The sequence below is a fragment of the Scyliorhinus canicula genome, chromosome 14 (genome assembly GCF_902713615.1).
Source record: "Scyliorhinus canicula chromosome 14, sScyCan1.1, whole genome shotgun sequence".
Classification (NCBI taxonomy): domain Eukaryota; kingdom Metazoa; phylum Chordata; class Chondrichthyes; order Carcharhiniformes; family Scyliorhinidae; genus Scyliorhinus; species Scyliorhinus canicula.
Window position 1 is genome coordinate 108,207,416 of NC_052159.1, and position 22,530 is coordinate 108,229,945.

General features: G+C 44.1%; 1 protein-coding gene across 5 annotated transcripts in view; it reads right to left on the reverse strand.

Moving 5' to 3' along the window:
• sugt1 (SGT1 homolog, MIS12 kinetochore complex assembly cochaperone) overlaps positions 1-22,530 on the reverse strand; it is a 141,917-nt gene that overhangs the window by 94,722 nt on the left and 24,665 nt on the right. For all 5 annotated transcript variants that reach the window (XM_038817717.1, XM_038817716.1, XM_038817718.1 and 2 more), the window contains 3 exons: positions 18,056-18,126; positions 6,331-6,384; positions 2,449-2,480 (listed from right to left, as the gene is read on the reverse strand). In XM_038817717.1, the coding sequence (XP_038673645.1) occupies positions 2,449-2,480; positions 6,331-6,384; positions 18,056-18,126 (157 nt within the window). The remainder of the gene's footprint in view (positions 1-2,448; positions 2,481-6,330; positions 6,385-18,055; positions 18,127-22,530) is intronic.

The following is a 22,530-nucleotide window of genomic DNA, read 5'->3' on the forward strand; positions in this document are numbered from 1 at the left end:
AGTCCTCCCGAGTTTCTGTTTGTTGTTCAATATCTTCCAATTTTTATCCCTAAAGCTTTTTTCAGGAAGATGAACACGGCGATCTTGTTTTGTATGGGCTGATAAGACCCCGAGGGTTAAGAAGGTGCTTTTGGAATGGGGATGCGGTGAGGGGGCTTGGCCTTTCCGAATTTTATTAACTATTACTGGGCCGCCAACATATTGATGGTTAGGTAGTGGAGAGGTCAGTGTGGGAGCGAATGGAGGCGTCATCTGGCAAGGTTATGAGTTTGGAGGCTTTACTAACGGCACCCCTGCTGTTCTCGCCAGCTCAGTACTCCACAAGCCCGGTGATGGTGGCAGCCCGGAGGGTCTGGGGACAATGGAGACAGCACATTAGCTGTCGGGGGCGATGTTTTGGCCTTTGCCTCCCTGGTGGCCCGGAAACAGATTTTGCTGGGATGGAGGGACTCGGAGACTCCAAAGTCAGGAGTGTGCATTAGTGATATGCAGAGTTTCTCAGGCTGGAAAAGATTAAGTTCACCTTGAGGTTCAATTCAGGGGTTTGCTCAAGTGGCAGCCATTTATCAACGTCAGCAGAAAGAAGGGGGGGGGCGTGGGGGAAGAAAATGGGAGGCATGGCAGTGTAAAATAAGAGACAGGGAATATAATATACGGGTAGTTAGGAGCTGGGGGGGGGGGGGGGAGGAGTTGGTTATGTTGTTGTAATATTGTTGCATGTGTCAGGCCGCTAGGCTGTTTAAAATGTTAATTTGTTCAACTGTGAAAATTACAAATGCTTCAATAAAATGTTTTAATAAAAAAAACAAACCAAAATTTGCCAATATAAAGTTGGGGGTATGCAGCCTTAATAGGATATCCTCATTGGAAGTAAATAACATTTGAAATGCAATCACTATTTTGTAGGTAATGAAGCATCTAGTTTCCAAGCAGTAGGATTCCACAAACAGCGCACAGGAAGAACTCACTGCTTTGCTGAAAATAGTGTCATGGGGTCCGTTAAGGCCATGTGCATGGCAGACAGGTAGAACAGCTTAAGTGTCATCTGAAAATTAAAGCTAAGCTCTCACTAAGATCAAGATTTCAATCTTAAGAGAAGACTTCTGACTTTATTGGATTTAACAAGCGTGTATGCAGATCGGTACATTGATCGTGGGATTTCTGTGGGTCCATTTTGGGAAATTTTGTTCTGTCTGTACAAAAAATGAACAGTTTGAGGTGGCACAGTGGTTAGCACTGCTGCCTCACAGTGCCGAGAACCTGGGTTCGATCCCGGCCCTGGATCACTGTCCATGTGGAGTTTGCACATTCCCCCCGTGTCTGTGTGGGCCTCAGCCAAACAAACCAAAAATGATGTGCAGGATAAGTGGATTGACCACGCTAAGTTGCCCCTTAATTGGAAAAAAATAATTGGGTAAACTAAATTTATACAAAAAACAAACAGGTGAAAAGGTCATTCATCTGAAACATTTGGGGGAATTTTCCAGCCACTCTCACCAGCAGGATCGTCTGGTCCAACCTATGGCAAACCCTGTTGCCGAGAATCCCACATGGATTCAGTAGGAAATCCCATTGAAAGTGGTGGGACCAGAATATCCCACTGCCGGCCAATGGCGGGCCCCCTCCCATTGCCAAGAAACACGCCACCTGGGGGGGGGGGGTTTAGAAAATTCACTCATTAACTCTAGGGGGCGAATGGTTAAAGTCAAAACGGGATTGAAAATTAGCAGCTGAAGGAAATTTTTTATTTTTAACACTTTTAGTCAGCACATAACAAGTCCAACGTGAGAGGGCGCAATTGAGATTTAGGCTTAGGAAATGAAGCTGGACATAGTTAGATTTAGCATCATTATGGAAAAGGTCAAAGATAGAACAGGAGCAAAAGTTCAAAATTTTGGAAAGACACATTTTACAAAGCTAAGAGACGAGTTGGCAAGAATGGACTGTATAGAGCAATGAGATGGAAAAAGTGTTAAATCAGTGGGCGGCATTCAAAGACATGTTCCTGGCCTAGCTAATGGCAGAGATTTTTCAGGCTTTTCAAGACTCTTTTTCTGACTTTGGTCTCAGGGAGGCGAAGGTCAGAATTTCATTATTCAAGTTGTAATTTTATCTATTTGCAGAAATTTATCATTCTTGTAACTGTTTTTGTCTCTGCACAGATGCAACCTGACCTAAGTACTTCCAGCACTTTCTGTTTCCACCTTAGATTTCCAGTATCTGCAGAAGTTTGCTTTTGTAAATTATGTGGACATGAGCAGAAGAAGAATTTACAGAGAAACACCGCAACATCTTGAGACACAAGGGATTCTAGCAAACATTATATGGTTGAATGTACATCCTATGACTGAAAAGAGCTGGGAATTTAAGTGTGCAAATAAAATACTCAAAGTTTGTCTTTAGTTGAACTGCCAATTTTTGGAAATAAAAATCCCAGTTAAACTATACCTCTTCAGCATTTCCATCTTGCTGGCCTGTTGCTGAAATAAAAGTAGGAATATTTGTTAGTCCCCAAATAATCAATTTCCAAGTACTATTACTTTGCATTCATATCTAGTAGCACAGTTTTGGCATCTCACAAACATCAACTTGCAATAATTCTATCTAATTCCTATAATATTAAGATCATTTAGAATAATAATTACGAAGTACAATGTGCAATCAAGTTGTAGAAATCCAAAAAGAAAGTGCGCTTTTGATTTCTTGTAATTTTCCTGGAAAATTGGACCAAGTGTAAGACAATATCAAATACTTTGGACCAGCATTAACAAACAGTCATGCTACAGCAAGTTAAAAAAATTAAACTCATCTCTCATTTCTGGATTGTCTTAGCCAACAATACTTAATATTAAGTTTGCACAGCTAAATGTGAAATACACTGTTCTATTATCTGGAGAAGTTAAATAAATAGAGTTTGAAATGATGTACTGCAAAGCTGATCAGCAAATCCATTTTCTGCATTTCATTTTTCCTTTCACTTCCAGCCTTGGGCTCTTGGATTTTTATCACTTTTGTTAATACAGAAATATTCAATTGTTTCGCCTCACCAAAAGACTTGCTGCCTTCCTTCAGGAAAATATTTTTTTCACATACATGATTATTTAATAAACTGCTATATTATCTTAAAATATTATAGAGGGAAATATTTGCACGACTGTTTGTTTAATTGAATTGAGGGATGCTAGAGACTCGCGCTTTATGATATCATCGCATTCCAATCCACTACCATGATTACTGCTCTATACAGCACATTATCACCGCTTGGACCACTAGAGATCTAAGCAGACAATCATAAATCAGATTTAAAAGAAAAAAAACCCAAAAAACAGTTGGAAAGAACAGCTGCAGCACACTTGTGGCATATGAACTTTCATAACATTTAAGGTGAGAAAACATGCAGCAAAAGTAAATTAGATATTACTATTTTTGTAGATTAACTAAACTACCTCAAGTGACTAAGCCCCAAACTACATGGATTACAATTACAACCAATACAGATTATGTTGCCTTGCTAATAAATGCAAACAGTGAAGTGACAAACATGTAAAATGGTGTCAAGAGTAATTGATCAGACTTTGTTCAAATAAGTCTGCCACCATAATAACTTAATTTTTTTAAGACATTTAGGGTCAACAACAGAAGCATTTTTTAAAAAATCATTTACAGGATGTGGGCATCGTTGGTTAGGGCAGGGAATTCAACGATGGTAATGCCACTGATGTCAGGGGATGATGGTTGGATACTCTGTTGAAGGTCATTGCCTGGCAATTGTGCGGTTCGAATGTAACTTATTCTAAATGTAGTCAGTCTGCTCTTGGTTAGAACAGACTTCAAATACACTTCCGGTGGCAGCCATGGAGTGGTCGCATATTTGGTAGCTCCCGCTCGTGGTGGACCTTTATTCACTATTTACGGTGGATTTTATTGACAAAACAGGACACTGGTGAAGTAGAGGAGAAGGATTCCCCACCAGTGTATGGATTTGTGGACTAGAAGAGGTCTGAAAAGAAGAGCATGTTGGTCGAAGACGATAGTGGAGTCTGCAGCACAAGAGAATATGACGGAAGGTCAGGGAACGAAGCTGCCGGTCCAGTGGTCAACGGAGCAGCTGGTGAACTTTGTCCAGGAGAAATTTGCTCAGCAAAGAAAGGAATACCTGGATTAAGATGGGGAATGATCATGTGGAGCTGAGACTGGAAACCCAGGGCCAGGTGATCCAGAAGGTGGAAGAGGCAGTGGCTTAGCACGACGACCAGCTAGCCGCGATGGCGGTGGAGATGGGGCTGATGAATGACCAACAGAAGAGGCTGCAAGATATAGCGGAGGATCTGGAGAATAGATTGCTTAGACAGAACCCAAGGATCTTTACCTGCCGAAGGGCAGCAAGGGATCGGACGCAGGTGCATATGTGGCGCATATGTTAGAGAAGCTACGGAGAAAGATGCGTTTTCTCAACCCTTGGAGGTAGACAGGGTGCACAGGGCGCTTATGAGGAAGCCGCTGAGGAATGAGGCGGCGAGAGTGATGGTAGTACGAATGCACCGGTTCCTCGACAAGGAACAGATCTGGAGGTGGGCCAGGCAGACGAGGAGCTGCTTATGGGAAGGAACTGCGTATCTATCAGGGCCTGGGTGAGGAACTGGCCAAAAGAAGGGCGAGTTTCAACAAAGTGAAATTGACCCTCTTTAAGAAGGGGGTGAAGTTTGGGATGCTGTACCCAGCACGCCTGTGGGTCACTTATAAGGGCCAGGAACTTTACTTTGGTATGCCAGATGAGGCGATGAACTTTTTTCCCCAAAGGCCTTTTTTAAGCTGGTTAATGCGGTGATCTCTGGGTTTGTATGGGCGGGCAAAACCCCGCGGGTAAGGAAGGTGCTGTTGGAGCGGAGCCGAGGGGGTTGGCCCTAACGAACTTTAGGAATTACTACTGGGCGGCAAATATAGCCATGATCAGAAAATGGGTAGTGGGGGAGGGTCGGTGTGGGAGCAGATGGAGGCGGCATCACGTAGGGGCACAAGCTTAGGGACACTGGTAATGGCACGTCTGCTATTCTCGCCGGCTCGGTACTCCACCAGTCTGGTGGTGGTGGCGGCTCTGAGAGTTTGGGGCCAGTGGCAGAAGCATATGGGAGTTGAGGGAGTGTCGGTGTGGGCTCCCATTTGTGGGAACCATCGGTTTGTACCAGGGAGGTTGGATGGGGAGTTTCAGAGGTGGCAGAGAGCAGGGATTGAGGGGCTGGGGGATCTGTCTATCGATGGGAGCTTTCCGTGATGGGAGGATTTGGAGGAGTTTAAACTGCCGGGAGAGAATGGATTTCGGTATCTGCAGGTGAGGGACTTTGTACGAAGGCAGGTTTCAACCTTTCCGCTTCTACCGCTCCAGAGGGCACAGGATAAGATAATTTCAAAAACGGGGGTGGGGTAGGCAAGGTCTCAGAAATTTATAAAGAGCTCATGGAGTGGGAGGGAACCCAGATAGGGGAGGTAAAGCGCAAGTTAGAAGATGAGCTGGGTAAGGAAATAGAGCCGGGCCTATGGGAGGATGCTCTTGAGTAGAGTGAACACATCGTCATCGTATGCCAGGCTCAGCCTAATACAATTCACAGTGGTCCACCGGGCACACACGACCGTGGCCTGGATGAGCAGGCTTTTTGGGGTTGAGGACAGGTAAGGTAGGTGTGCGAGTGGGCCGGAAACCATGTCCACATGTTCTGGGCATGCCCAAAGCTTAGAAGATTCTGGCAGGGATTTGCGGATGTCATGTCTACTGTTCTGAAACGAGGTTGGCACCGAGTCCAGAGGTGCCGGTTTTTGGAGTGTCAGAAGACCCGGGAGTGAGCGAGGTTGACGTCTTGGCCTTTGCCTCCTTGGTAGCCCGGAGACGGATCCGATTAGCGTGGAGGGACTCAGAGCCCCCAAAATCGGGGGTATGTGTTAGCAACATGGCTGGGTTTCTCAGGCTTGAGAAAATTAAGTTCGCCCTATAAGGATCAATGTTAGGGTTCATCCGGCCGGAGGTGGCAACCGTTTATTGACTTCTTTGGGGGAAACTAAATGGATAGCAGATACTATAGGAGGGATTTTTTTTTTTGGGGGGGGGGGGGGGGGGGGGGGGGGGGGGGGGGTAAGAGGTAGAGTTAGTTTAGGCGGGATCAGCGAGAGGAGATGGAGGGGCTGGGGAATTGTGTGTCTAAGCCATGTTGGCTGGGTATGATTGTTAGTTTGGGGGGGGGGGGGGGGGGGGGGGTGCTATGTACTGAAATATGTTTACATTTGTATTTGAATTAAATGTTTTTTTTTTTATAAAAGAGACAAGTAAATTAAACTTACAATCCAGGTTTTCTTTGCAAGTTTTGATCCAAGTGCTAAAGCTAGCATTCTCATCTGCAAAATGGAAGTGAAATTGGTATAACTCTCACAAAAACAACTGAACATTTCATAGAATATCACAAGAAAAAAGACTTTAAACAATGCTTCCTGAATTAAAACCCAACATCAGCAGAATTTAACAGAAAGTTTTAAATTCCAACATGCCTCAAGGCTTATGAACACCCCAAAATGCAAAGTCCATAAGACTAAAATTGGTATTATGTGCCCTAGGTGGCAGCACAATTAAGGTATTTTTCCTGTAGTCAATGGGTGCTAGGGTGTTAGATGCAAGGTAAATGGAGTATACATTAATTCTGCATAAAGCATAGATAACCAAGATAGAACTCAGCTGCTGAGCCCTAAATTCCCACAATAACATTTCTGCCAAAAGGTCGAACAAATAAAGAATTAACTCTTGGAGGACTTCAGCTTATTTGTGAACCAAACTTTCATTATAAAATCACAAAATAATGAGAAAAGCTATTTAGCTCTTTCCAAGGGCCGGTGCAGACTCATGGGGCCAAATGGCCACCTTCTGCGCTGTAAGTTCTATGATCACAATAAACAATTAAAATAATTTTGTGCTTTTTACCTTCACTATCCTACTAGACATCTATTTCATGTGTGAACACTTTTTGTGTATTTTAAATTCAAAGTTCTCTTAGTTCATACCAGTGTTGCCATGTGCACTAGTAATTTTTAATCTAAAGGGCTGTTTTCTGAATTTATTTCTTTAGGATTATGTTATTTAATAACTTCATAACATTTTATTTCTCTTGTCTTTCATCATAGAGCTCTCAAACATGTTTTTCCACTGTTCTTTATTTGGATTCATAAAGCTTGGCATCTGTGAGTATTCACGGTATTCATGCTGAAAAATCTCTTTACATGGTTTGACTTATGGCAGTGGAATATTTCACATGGATCTACTGCCTTCTGCCATAACAGATTGAACATGAGGCCGAAGAACAACATGCATTGCCTAGCCCCTTCAAACATGCCAAAGCACATCACTGAGATACATTTGCAAAGTCCAGGAACAAAAGATTAGAAGAGTGACCAACAGCTGGGGTTTTAGGAGATGGACAGAAGAAAATACAAAGAGTTGGCCTCTTTGTCTAATAATGGGGTGAAGGGAAGACCGAATTGCAGCTAAGCTGAGGCACAAAGTGAAGGAATTATGATGGAATGAATTGCTGAGAGGTGTTTTGGCAGGGAGGACCAATGCAGGGACTTAAAGACAAGGACAAAGATATTAAACCCGAGGTGAACTTCCGTCAGGAAAAAGATACCAAAGTTTGAGGTCACGTACCAACCGACTCAAGAACAGCTTCTTCCCTATTGCCATCAGACTTTTGAATGTACCTACCTCGTATTAAATTGATCTTTTCTCTACACCTTTCTATAACTGTAACATTATATTCTGCAATCTCTCCTTCCTTCCTCATGTACGGTATGATTTGTTTGTACAGCATGCAAGAAACAATACGTTTCATTGTATACGAATACATGTGACAATAATAAATCAAATCAAAAGGGAGGAACTAGAAGTTAGCTAGAAGTGGTATGGGCACTATGGGATAAAATACAGCAAAGTTTTGCAGAAGTTAAAGTTTATAGAGGCTTCAGGACAACAGTCAGCCAAGAAAGCTGTAGGGAACCTAATACAGCAATAAGGGTTACAATGGAGAATGAGCCCAAGTGAGGCAAAGAAAGGACTATTTCCTGAGGAAAGTGTATTTGGTCTGTGATTGAAATGATGTGATCTGAAACTCAGTTTAGTTGCAAATGTTACTCTGAAATTACAAATGGTGAGTTCACCATGAGACGCAACTTGGAGAAGGGGTGGAGCTGGTAATCAAGATGAGAATCATTTCTGAGGTAGAGGAAATGGAGAGCAATAGAGAGAGTGATAGAGATATATATAGATAGGGAGTCGCAAATGTGTCCAATTGAGTTATCAGTTTTCCAACATCACTTGAGACTAAATATTTTTTGAATAATAACTTTTTAAGATTACCAACTCCTAAAGTGAATACGAGTACCAGAAGTTAATGTTATGGTGCCACAGGAGGCTGGCATGGCCAGGGGTTCATTTTAAGGGGCCATGTAGCTAGCGAATACATTTGTAGCTGTGAGTCTTTTCCCAATATATGCGTAGATGTAGCCAGAAAAGACTTGTTTACATTTGATTTCTGTATTCACGGCAACATCATGAGAATGTTTGGGTTTCCCAGTGTTCTTGGGAGGTCAGTACGGATTCTACAGCTTGAGAAGTTGGAAACCCTGTATTAGCAGATTACAATTTTGGTGACTATTCAAAAGGATGCAGTGAACAGCAACAGGAACTCTCTCAAGTGTAAAGGCGATGAACTTTGAAAAAGAATAGGAATTATTTAAATGTGGCTATGGGAGAAATTATGTTGATATGAAATAGCAGGGGTAATGCATAAAACTTAAGATACCAAAAACATTTCTTCTTTAAATAGGATAGGAATCTAAGAGACTAAAGGCACAGAAATGAAATTAGATACAGATTTGGTGAGAAAGAAACAATGACTTGCATTTATTTAATGACTTTCACACCCTCAGGATGTCACAAAGCACTTTATTGATAATGAAATACTTTTGAAATGCAGTCACTGTAGTAATGTTGAAAATATTGCACACAGCTATCTCCCACAAAAACTGCAGTCTAACATCTCATACATGCCCCTTCAACTGTGCAGCATTCCCTTAAAAGAGGGAAGACAAAAGGATCTACAGACTGGTCAGCCTAACATCAGTAGTAAGGAAAATGCTGGCGTCAATTATAAAGGATGCGATAGCAGGACACTTAAAAAAAAATATCAACATGATTAGACACAGTCTGCATGGATTTATGGAAGGGATATTAAATCCACTGGAGTTTTTTTTTTGAGGCCGTAACTAGCAGATTAGATTAGGGAGAACCAGTGGCTGTGGCTTATCTGGATTTTCAGAAAGCTTCAAGTCCCACGCAGGTTAATGTGCAAAATTAAAACATGGAATTGAGGGCAATACACTGGAATGGATTGAGAATTGATTAGCGGAATGGGGAGAGCAGGAATAAATGGAGCATTTTTGGAGTGGCAAGTAGTGAGTAGTGGGGGTACCGCAGGATCGGTGCTTGTGCCCTAGCTATTCACAATATATATTAATGATAATCATATAATTTACAGTACAGAAGGAGGCCATTCAGCCTATCGAGTCTGCACCGGCTCTTGAAAGGAGCACCCGACCCAAGCCCACATCTCCACCCCATCCCCATAACCCAGTAACCCCACCCAACACCAAGGGCAATTTTGGATACTAAGGGCAATTTAGCATGACCAAACCACCTAACCTGCACATCTTTAGACTGTGGCAGGAAACCCACGCACACACGGGGAGTACGTGCAGACTCCGGACAGACAGTGACCCAAGCTGGGAATCAAACCAGGGACCCTGGAGCTGTGAAGCAATTATGCTAATCACTTTGCTACCGTGCTGCCCAATATAATCATAATAATCGCTGATTGTCACAAGTAGACTTCAATGAAGTCACTGTGAAAAGCCCCTTGTCGCCACATTCCGCCGCCTGTTTGGGGAGGCCGGTACGGGAATTGAACCCGCGCTGCTAACCTTGTTCTGCACTACAAGCCACTGTTTAGCCCACTGTGCTACATTTGTCGGAGGGAACCAAATATAATATTTTCAAGTTTGACGATGTCACAAAACTTGGTGGTATAGGTCAATAGAGTTGTAGTGGCAAACACTAAGGAAATACTTCCGAATGCACAGAATAGATACATTCCAAGCAGCAAGAAAAAATGCAAGAGGTGGAACCAGCATCCATGGTTAACTAGAAAAGTTAAAGAAAAAAGTATGACATTTAAAAACATACAATTGTGCCAAGACAGGTGGCAGGTTCAGAGTGGACTGAATATAACAAAGCAAAGGATGACTAAAAGATTATTAAGGAGGGAAAAATTTTAAAAGTGCGAGATAAAGCTAGCCGAAAACAAATACAGTAAAGAGTTTTTATAAATCTTTAAAGAAGAAAAGAGTTAACAAAGTGAACATTGGTTCTACAAAAGTGGTTCTATAGAAAGGGAGTCTGGAGAATTGCAAATAGAGAATAAAGAGATGGCAGATGAATTAAACAGATATTTTGCATTAGTCTCCACTATGAAGGATATAAACAACATCCCAGAAGCAACTATAAACCAGGAAATGAGAGGAGTGAGGAACTCAGGAAAATTACAATCGCGAGAGTAAACTGTTGGAGCTGTGGACTGACATAAAGTCCGGATCTTGATGGGACTTCACCCCATGGTCTTAAAGGATGTGTCTAGTGAGATAGTTACTGCATTGGTTTTAATTTTCCAAATCTCCTTATTCGGGGAAGGTCCCATGAGATTGGAAGACAGCGAATGTAACTCAATTATTCTAAAAGGGAGGGAGACGGAAAGCAGGGAACTACAGGCCAGTTGGCTTGACATCTGCTGTGGGGAAAATATCAGAAGCCATTGTTAAATAAGTTACAGCAGGACATTTGGATAAGCTCACGGTCATCAGGCAGAGTCAACATGATTTTGGGAAAGGAAAATCATGTTTCACAAACTTATTAGAATGCTTTGAGGAAGTAACCTGCACTGTGGATAAAGGGAACAGGTGGATGCACTCTACTCAAGATCTCCAGAAGGCATTTAATGTGTCACATCAAATGTTATTGTAGAAAATAGAAAGTAACATATCGGCATGGATAGAAGATTTGGCTGACAGGAAGCAGAGAGTAGGCATAAATGTTTTGGTTTTTTTCCAGGTTGGCAAGATGTAACAAGTGATGGGCCACAGGTATCAGTGCCGGATCCTCAACTATTTACGATTTCTATAAGTAATTTGAATAAGAGGGTTGTAGATTGCTGATGGCACAAAGGTAAGTTGTGAAGATGACATAAGGAAGCTATAAAAATAAATAAAATTGAGTGGACAAAGATCTGACAAATGAAGCATAATGTGGGGAAAAGGGAAATTGTCCATTTTGGTAGGAAGAATAAAAAAAGCATATTATCCAAATATGCAGAGGGATTTGGGTGCCCTAATATATGAATCACAAATGGCTAGTATGCAAAGAACAGCAAGTATGGAAGTTAATAGCATGTTATAATTCATTGGAGGGGAAATTGAATACAATGGAGGGAGGCTATTCTTCAGTTCTACATGGCACTACTTGAGACCATATTTGGAATTCTGTGCATGGTGCTGGTCACCTGATTTAAAGAAAGATATAAATGCGTTGGAAGCAGTTCCGCGTTTTGCCCAACTAATCCCTGGAATGAGTGGATTGTCTCATAAGGAATGGTTAGACAGGCTAGGCTTAGATATAGATATAGAACAGTACAGCACAGAACAGGCCCTTCGGCCCTCGATGTTGTGCCGAGCATTGATCACCCTACTCAAACCCACGTATCCACCCTATACCTGTAACCCAACAACCCCCCCTTAACCTTACTTTTTAGGACACTACGGGCAATTTTTTTTTTTAGCATGGTCAATCCACCTAACCCCGCACATCTTTGGACTGTGGGAGGAAACCGGAGCACCCGGAGGAAACCCACGCACACACGGGGAGGACGTGCAGACTCCGCAGACAGTGACCCAGCCGGGAATCGAACCTGGGACCCTGGAGCTGTGAAGCATTCATGCTAACCACCATGCTACCGTGCTGCCCCCAGTATTGCTTGTATCTGCTGGGGCTCAGAACAGTAAGAGATGACTTGAAAGAAACACAAGACCTTCAGGGATGTTGACAGGCTGGATGTGAAGAGGATGTTTCCTATTTTGGGAGAATCGAGAACTAGGGATTCTAGATAGGGGTTTCTTAGTCACTTGTTTAAAAATAAGGGTTCACCCATTTAAAACTGAGGTGAGGTGAATTGTTTTCCACTCAGAAGGTCGTGAGTCTTGAATATTTTAAGACAGAAGTGGTTAGATTCTGGGAAGCAAGGGGGTGATAGGTTATTGGGAGTAGACCAAATGCAGATTTGAGGATTACTCTCAGACCAATGATGATTTTACTGACTGGCAAAACAGGCTCAAGCGGCTAAATGGCCTAATCTTTGTTCGTGTGCACAGGAGTACTCGCCCAGGTACAGCAGTCGGTAAAGAATGCAAATGGTATGTTGGCCTTTATATACAAAAGGATTAGAGTACAAGAGCAGGGATGTCTTGCTGCAATTATATAGGGCCTTGATAAGGCCACAACTGGAATACTGTGTGCAGTTTTGCTCTTATCAGAGGAAGGATAGGTTTATCAGGTTGATTCCTGGGATGACCGGACAAGACAAAGTAGATGCAAGAAAGATGTTCCCGATGAATGGGGTGTTCAGAACCAGGGGTCACAGTTTGGAGGATACGGGACAGACCATTTAGGACAGAGATGAGGGGAAATGTCTTCACCCAGAGTGGTGATCCTGTGGAATACATTACCACAGAAAGTAGTGATGCCAAAACACTGCTCCAAGTGCTATATATATATAATTGCTTCTTGAGAACAAAGGGGGATCAAAGGATATGGGGAAAGGAGAGATTAGGCTACTGAATTGAATGATCAGCCATGATCATGATGAAGGGCAGAGCAGAGCCGAACAGCCTAGTGGCTTCCTCCTGCTCCTATTTTCTATGTTTCGATGTTACTCACCAATCTTTCATGCTGTTGCTCACAATGAGTCAAAGATATATTATTTTATAAAAACACAAGCGCTGTATTAAGCAAGATACAGTGGCTAAAAACTTTTCAAGAAGATAAATTAAAGATAAATGCCATTATTAATATGCAAACCATCCACAAAGTTCAGGTAAATCAAAGATGCGCTAAGCTGCGCGTTGATTTATACCACTCCACATTTATCTTGCAAAAGCACTTAGCCTCCCCGATATTTATAGTTAATTGCCCATTTACCTTGTCACAGATATTTAGGCCTCATAATAAATTGCATAAGCATGATAGTTGTTAATGCAACACTAATCAATACCTCTGGTCCAGAAACAGCATGATAAACAGGTCAGTCTCATTGGTCAGTCAGTCTCATTTTTACATGTAATAAAATGCTGAAAGATTTTAAAATTTTATTTTTTCCCTTACTTTTCATTTTCTTACCTTCTCAACGGGGCGGCGAGGCATCTTCAACCTCAGTGAATGACAGGACTAATGGGATCTCCTTAACCAGTGGGATTTAAGAATAGAGAACTAAACTGAAACTATTGTTTTTCTCTCTCTCCATTTCCTTCTGTACCTGATTAGGCTCCAATGTACTCTCCTTCTCAGTCATTCCACTGTTTAGTACAGGCATGAATGTGACGACTAGGGGCTTTTCACAGTAACTTCATTTGAAGCCTACTTGTGACAATAAGCAAATTTCATTTCATTTCAAGTTATGTCACAAAAGACTTAAGTGCAACTGGCCTGCTCCAGCAAGATTTGGAACAATGTATTTTATAATACAGTATCCATTGTTAATGGCACTGGTTATTATTCATAAACAAATGCTCAACTACTTCAGGCTAAGGCAGACACATCATTAAAAGCAGAAACCCCAAATTTGTTGCTTGATACATGACAGAGGTTTATCTTCAGGAAAAAATCATCTTGCTGTCTGTCTCACAAGTGTATTGAATAGTGGTGTTATAGATATGAACAAAATTTGACACAGAAAATGGAGTCTTACATCTTTCAGTCAAAGTATCCTTTTAACGTGATAATTCAAAATTACTGCCAATCAACCTCTCTGGCACCAAGTTCCCACCTGCTACAAGAAGCCCACCATCATACACGGTGCCAGAGAAGAACCAGGCAATGTGCCTAAAAAGCTACTCTTGACATCTATCATTATGAAGTGCTTTGAGAGGTTGGACAGACAGCACAGTACAGGCCCTTCAGCCCACAATGTTGCGCCAACCATTTATCCTAATCTAAGATCAACCTAATCTACACCCCTTCAATTTGCTGCTGTCCTGTGCCTAAGAGTCGCTTAAATGTCCCTAATGACTGACTCCACAACCTATGCTGGCAGTGCATTCCACACAACCACCACTCTGACATCTCCCTTATACCTTCCTCCAATCACCTTAAAATTATGTCCCCACGTGACAGCCATTTCCACCCTGGGGAAAAGTCTCTGGCTATCCACTCTATCCATGCCTCTCATCACCTTGTACATTTCTATCAAGTCACCTCTTGGCCTTTTTCGCTCTAGTGAGAAAAGCCCCAACTCCCTCAACCTTTCTTCACAAGACATGCCGTCCAGTCCAGGCAGCATCTGGTAAATCTCCTCTGTACCCTCTCCAAAGCATCCACATCGTTCCTACAATGAGGCGACCAGAACTCGACACAATATTCCAAGTGCGGTCTAACTAGGGCTTTATAAAGCTGCAGCAAAACCTCGCAGCTCTTAATGTGAGACACATCAACTCCATACTCCCAGAATGCCTCGATCCACAGCAATTTGCATTCCGCCACAATCGGTCCACAGCAGACGCCATCTCCCTGGCCCTATTCCCTGGAGCATCTAGACAACAAGAACTCCTACGTCAGACGTCTATTCATTGATCGCTCCACCTTCAACACCATAATCCCAGCCAAGCTCATAACCAAACTCTAAAACCTAGGACTTGGCTCCTCCCTCTACAACTGGATCCTCGACTTCCTGACCCATAGACCACAATCAGTAAGGATAAACGATAATCCTCAATACTGAGGCCCGCAAGGCTGCACATATGCATGACTACGTGGCAAGATCCGGCTTCAGCTCCACCTCAAAATTTGCTGATGACTCAACCGTAGTGGGTCGGATCTCAAACAACAATGAATCAGAGTACAGGAGGGAGATAGAGAACCTCGTGGCATGGCGCAAAGTCAACAATTTCTCCTTCAATGTCAGCAAAACTTAGGAGTTGGTCATCAACCTCGGGAAGCAAAGTGGCGTACACACCCCTGTCTGAATCAATGTGCAGAGTTGAAAATGGTTGACAGCTTCAAATTCTTAAGTGTGCACATCACCAACAATCAGTCCTGGGCCACCCACGTTGATGCTGACCAAGAAAGCACAACAGCGCCTATAGTTCCTCAGGAAAAGAGGAAATTTAGCATGCCAAAATGGAGTCTTGCCAATTTTTAGATGCACCATAAAAAGCATCCGGCTGCAACACAGCTTGGTATGGCCCAAGACTAAGAAACTACAGAGAATCATGAACAGTCCAGTCCATGGCACGAACCCGCCTCCCATCCACTGACTCCATCTACATCTCCCGCTGCATTGGGAAAGCGAGCAACATAATCAAAGACGCCTCTTACCCTGGTTAGTCTCTTCCAACCTTTTCTATCGGGCAGAAGATACAAAAGTCTGAGAACAAAAGTCTGAGAACACGCACTAACAAATTCAAAAACAGCTTCTTCCCTGCTGTTACCAGACTCCTGAATGATCTTCTTATGGATTGAACTGATCACTCTTCGCATCTACTCTACTGCTGTTAGCAATATACTCCATATGCTTCACCCGATGTCTATGTCTATGTATTTACATGGTGTATTTATCGTATGCTTTCTTCATGCATGGAATGGTCTGCCTGGATTGTAAGCAGAAAAATACTTTTCACTGTGCCTCGGTAGAACAAAAAACAACACAGCACAGGAACAGGCCCTTCGGCCCTGGAAGCCTGTACTGGTCATGATATCACCCTTGGCTAAAACCCTCAGCACTTCCTAGTACCATATTCCTCTATACCTATCTGTGTATTTGTCGAGATGCCTTTTGAATGCCATTAATGTATCCAGTAATACATTTATTGCACACATGATAATAAATCTAAATCTGTAAGTAAATTCCCCTTTTTCAGCCTGGGTGCGATCCATTCTGGGTGGGATTCCCGACGCTGACCCCGCGATCTAATGACACTTTTTCTTTCTCAGCCCCTGCGAGAAGTGCACTGCCAAGACCGCATTCAGTTGCATTTAATGCACTGAGGATTTCCGCAGGTACTCCATTTTTAAATGGTATCCTGATTTCGTTCCCCAAACCCACCGAGCATCCCCAACACGCCGATAAGGGGGTCCCAGAGTTGGTGCCCCTCCTCCCCACACCTCATATGGAAAGGGCACCCCAGGGCCCATCCCCAGCATGGGAAAAATGCCAGCCTTGTACTGCCAGGGTGACCATCTGGCAACAGCAGTGCCATAGTGCCACCCTGCCTGGAGGTCAGCCATCCGGGGGCCTCTGATCGCCTGGGAAACCTCCTCCCCCTCTCCCCGTGCCTCCTCCTCCACCTCTCCCCCCCCGTGCTTCCTCCGCTGGCTGCTGTATTCTCCGGCGACGACGGGATTTCCACCATGCCGGTCAGGGGCAGTTCACTGCGGCACCCCCCCCCCCCCAATCGATTCTCTGGGCCCCAATGGGCCGAACGGCCGTCCAATTTTGCCCAGTCCCGTCGGCGTGAATTACTCACATCACGCACGGCGGGACATGGCAGGTGAGTATGTGGGGGCAGGGAGGATCAGTTGGTCCACAGTATAAAAATCATCTGGGAGATTTGAGGCAACATCCAGGTGGCACAGTGATGCTGTGGTTTGCACTGCTGCCTACGGCGCTGAAGACCCGGATTCGATCCCAGCCCCAGGTCACTGTCTATGTGGAGTTTGCACCATCTCCTCCTGTCTGCATTGAACTCAACCCCACAAACCAAACATGTATAGGTTAGGTGGATTGGCCACGCTAAATTGCCCCATTAATTAAAAAAATTTTGAGGAGGTTTGAATGAATGGCCTCTGCCACTTGTTTAGAGTGGAGTGGTGCCTTACCACAATTAGCCCATTAGCTTACAGGGACTGTATTAATTGAGAGAATTATAGCAAAAGACATATTTTGTAAACAGCGTTATCCTTAAATTTGGTGTACATTTGTGAAGACAAAGGGGAGTGAAGTATTCTATTATAGTCAAATTTTCCATTTTTAATAAATGGTTCTGTTGAAAGATAATTGGCAGTCATGTCACTTTGTTCATCCATGTTTTCTTAAAAAATATCAATAATGGTCTTTTGAACCACGGTTCCATTCTGGGGCCTCCCGTCCAGTGGTAACTGGAAATTGGCCACACTATAATTATGCCCTCCCACCAGAAATGGAGCGACGGCACCACAGGATTCTACATTTCCCTGCACTTGGTGTTGTGGAGAAACGTCTATGGTCTAACAAGGTTTTATTTGGTATGAAATGTTTATTACAGTACGTCCGAGGGGTACAAAAAGATCCAATATCTAACTTGAAAATTAGGACCACAATATAGCTGCACACTGATCAAAATTTCCCTCTTCTCTAACTCTGCATTACCCAAGCACCACACTACAGATTACTCTGCAAAATCACATAAGTTGATGAGTATACCAAGCATCTTGCAAAAAAAAAAATGCATGGACTTCTTGTCTACATTCTACTTTCATTGTCATGATTTTCAATCTAATTTTGCTATCAATATTTACAAGGGCAATTTGCTGGGTCAACAATCTAAGTATTTATTATTCAAAGATCCAGTTTCTTATAAACAAATCAAATACAACAATGAGGAAATAATTACTGAAATATCCCAAAATTATAAAGCAGCAAATTTTCTAACAACAATTTAAAACACCTACCATCTAGTTCCTGTCCTCTTGTAAAGGATTCCATTGATGACGGATACATTTTTAAGTGATATTCTGCAATTCTAAATATAGAAAAACAATACATGAAAAAGGCAACTTTTTGAAGAAAAACATCAGCTCCAACTAAATACTGTAACCACTGCTGAAACTTTACTGGTTTAATTCTCAATCATTCTAAAACAAATGTATAGCTATAAAATTCAATGGGTTCTTGCCAAGATTGTACTTCTTTTGTAACTATAAACTTCTGTTATGGTGGAGGAAAGTGCCAAAATTTAATTAAACGTAACACTGTCTGTCAGAAATTGAAAACATTGATAATAAATTACTATAAGTTGCTCTACTCAAAATAAAACACTTCAAATAATCAAAACATTTTCAAACGGCATTTCCCTTACACTTCTTCCGGTGGTGGTGGTGATGTGCTGAGCGGTCACATGAAAGGTGGCTCTCCAACCTAGGCCCTTTTAACCCATAAATCAGATGCCAAAAATAAAACTCACCCCCACACTAAACTAACAACCATCCAAGGAAATGCCTTCGAACTACCCAAAGTAAGGAGGGGAAGATCCAGACCCCAGAGCGAAGAGACAAGCGGAGCAGAGCATGACGGACCGAGTGGGATCACCAACGCAAACGCACCAACTGATGGAGCAGTGGATGGAGCTTCTTTCAGTCAAACTCCAAAAACACAGGAACTCTATAAAAGGAGGATGTCATTACGACCCAAGAGGTCGGCCATACAAACTGCTTAGGTCATAGAAACTGGGAGTGGGGTTGGGTCCAAGTGGCCCCCATGGAGACTGACACCGCCCTCCTCGCCAACGAGGTGTTCTGTAGAATATCACAAGCCAACATGTACATATCCTGCAACCAGAATGGGGAGGTGTTAGCCTCCACATTATGGGAGACAATGAAGGCGGTGGATAAGGGGAGGGGGGTGGCAATAATAGCATACAGGACACTCAAGGACAGGAAGAAGGGGGCGGCTAGGCAACGGCTGATCAAATCCATATTGGAGGTGGACCAGCAAAACACCACGGCCCTGGAGGCAGATCGAAGATGAAGCAGTTGTCGATGGGTTGGAGATATCAGATGTGGGGGAATAAAAGAGGCAGGGACTGAAAACACCACCAGAACTGAGGAAATCAGGGACAGCATGAACTCCATGCAGTCGGAAAAGGCACCGGGTCCAGACAGATTCCCAGTGGAGTTCAAAAAAATTTGCGGCAACGCTGGCCCCACAACTGCAGGTGTTCAATGACTCGCTATCGAAGGACCCTGCCACAGGCCTCGATATCGCTAATCCTTAAAAAAGACAAGACTCGATGGGGGTACAGCATCCGCAGTAATTTGCTTTTATCTGAATACCGGGCTGCACAGAGGCAGAAGGCAGGGATGCTCGTTACTTGTTTCCAATAGCTGGTAGATCAGTGACTAGGGATCACAATTTCAAGATGGTGAGCAAGGGAGCTAGGAGTGAGATGAGGCGAAACCTCTTTACTCAGTGTTGTTGCAGTTTGGAATAGGCTGCCCGAGAGAGTGGTGGAGGCGGATTCCATAGGAGGTTTAAAAGAGAGCTGGATATATATTTTAAAGTGGTGAATCTGGAGAGCTACAGAGATAGGACTGGGGAATGGGACTAGCTAGGTAGCTCTTTCGGGAGGCAGTGCAGATTTGATGGGCCAAATGGCCTCCTTCTGTGCTATAAAATTCTATTATTCTAGTTCTGGGATCTAGGGGCTTGAGATGTGGCTGGGGGTGAGTTTGCAGAGCAAGGTTTCCCAGCACAACTGGCTTGTTGGGTTGCAAGAGGCTGGACAGCTAAGGGTGGGGGAAGTTTGGGGAATTTGAGGGTCCCGGCACAGAAGCCCGAACTGATCATCTGTCTCTCACCTTCCCCACTTCCTTCCAGATAACACAATGTTTGGAGTCGATCCCTTGGAGGCTCCTTTGTGTTTCTTGTGGCAACCGAGGTGGGCAAACGCCAGAGACGACAGCACCGCCAACACAAGTTGGAGACGGCATCATGTGCAGTGGGCCGCCACAAACTCTGAAGACCCGGCCACCCATCAGGCTGAGGAGGGACCCAGAAAGGAGGCCGGGGTACAGGCATCTTTGGTCATCCAATGAGCTAACGGACACCATGTGCCGCAATAGTCAACATCTCAGCAGAAAGACAGTGCAGCACATGTGACACATCCTCACGGACTTGGCACCCTGTGGAGGACAACTGCTCCCAGTGGCCGTGAAGGTCACTGCAGTCCTGAACTGGACTTTCATGCCACTGGGTCATTCCAGTGTTTGAGCGGCGACACGTGTTGCATATCGCAATCTTCCGGACTCAGGTGCTGAGTGGTGACAGTTGCTCTGCATGCCCGGGCATCTAATTATATCACCTTCCAGCTGAACCAGACCCACCAAGACTCCCAGGCTGCAGAAGGTCTAGGGGGCAATCAATGGCACACATCGCCCTGCAGACACCAAAGCATCAGGTTGTGCCCTGTATTAACAGAAATGGTTCCCACTCCCTTAATGTTCAGATCATCACCTCAGAATCATCCACATGTGCCCACTCCCCTGGGGGGCATGCGTGACACCTGCATCTTCTGGCATTCTTTGAGATCCCGGGTGTCTTTGAGGACAACCACAGGATTGACTGGTTAGCTCGTTGTGACAAAGGATACCCTTTGAGGTCATGGCTGATGACGCCGGCTCAGTGGCCCGAGAACGAGTTGTAGACCCATTATAACGAGGCCCACATTTCCACTCTTGCCGTCGATGAGTGGCGCAACAGCTTGTTGAAAATGTGGTTCAGATTGCTTGACCACTTTGGCAATGCTGTGCAGTCCATTCCTCCAGGAGGGAGGTGGTGTTCCAGGAGGGATTGGAGGACGAGCCTGAAGATAAGAGAACTGGCGGCAGCAAAGGTCTGACATGCAACGAGGACCAGGGAGTCCTCATCATCTCCAGATGCTCAGAGGATAAGGCTGTGTCCGTAGGTTAACCCCCCCGCCCCATTTTCCTCCCTCCCCCCAACCACGCCCCAATTTTCAACCCTCCCTCAATCCCCCTTCCATCCGTTTCACTCCCTCCCTATTCCCTTCCTCTTCCCCCCCCCCCCATTCCCTGCCCTCTGTCCCATGCCCCTCCCCTTTTCCTACCATGCCACCCCCCCCAAAAAACAAAACACCCCCTGCATGACCACCCGTCCAAGGGTCTATGTAACATCACTCCGCGTGATGGGCCTGTGTTGGCACTGTCAGCAAGTCACCTTACAAGACAGAAGAGTAATGATAACCTCCTGTGTAGAAGGCTCTGGTACCCCTCAGTTTCTGCTAAAGTTTGACTCCCGTCTTTCTGCTAACAGCACACTCACACCCATCCTCTGAACGGGATCTGCATCTGGGCCTTGGACCAATGTGCCTGGGGGACAGAAGTGAGGGTGCGGGCAAGCTCGCTGTGAAGATTAACGTGATAGAGGCTTTACATGCATCAGCGTGACATTGTTCTAATAGCGAACATTTTATTGTGACAGATCTCTATTCCCCCAGCTACAGATTGGGCACTGGTGTGGTCACTATCAGCGCTCCTCACTCATAAGAACATAAGAACTAGGAGCAGGAGTAGGCCATCTGGCCCCTCGAGCCTGCTCCGCCATTCAATTAGATCATGGCTGATCTTTTGTGGACTCAGCTCCACTTTCCGGCCCGAACACCATAACCCTTAATCCCTTTATTCTTCAAAAAACTATCTGTCTTTACCTTAAAAACATGTAATGAAGGAGCCTCAACTGTTTCACTGGGCAAGGAATTCCATAGATTCACAACCCTTTGGGTGAAGAAGTTCCTCCTAAACTCAGTCCTAAATCTACTTCCCCTTATTTTGAGGCTATGCCCCCTAGTTCTGCTGTCACCCGCCAGTGGAAACAACCTGCCCGCATCTATCCTATCTATTCCCTTCATAATTTTAAATGTTTCTATAAGATCCCCCCTCATCCTTCTAAATTCCAACGAGTACAGTCCCAGTCTACTCAACCTCTCCTCATAATCCAACCCCTTCAGCTCTGGGATTAACTGGGATTAAATCTCCTCTGCACACCCTCCAGCGCCAGTACGTCCTTTCTCAAGTAAGGAGACCAAAACTGAACACAATACTCCAGGTGTGGCCTCACTAACACCTTATACAATTGCAACATAACCTCCCTAGTCTTAAACTCCATCCCTCTAGCAATGAAGGACAAAATTCCATTTGCCTTCTTAATCACCTGTTGCACTTGTAAACCAACCTTCTGTGACTCATGCACTAGCACACCCAAGTCTCTCTGAACAGCAGCATGCTTTAATATTTTATCGTTTAAATAATAATCCCGTTTGCTGTTATTCCTACCAAAATGGATAACCTCACATTTGTCAACATTGTATTCCATCTGCCAGACCCGAGCCCATTCACTTAACCTATCCAAA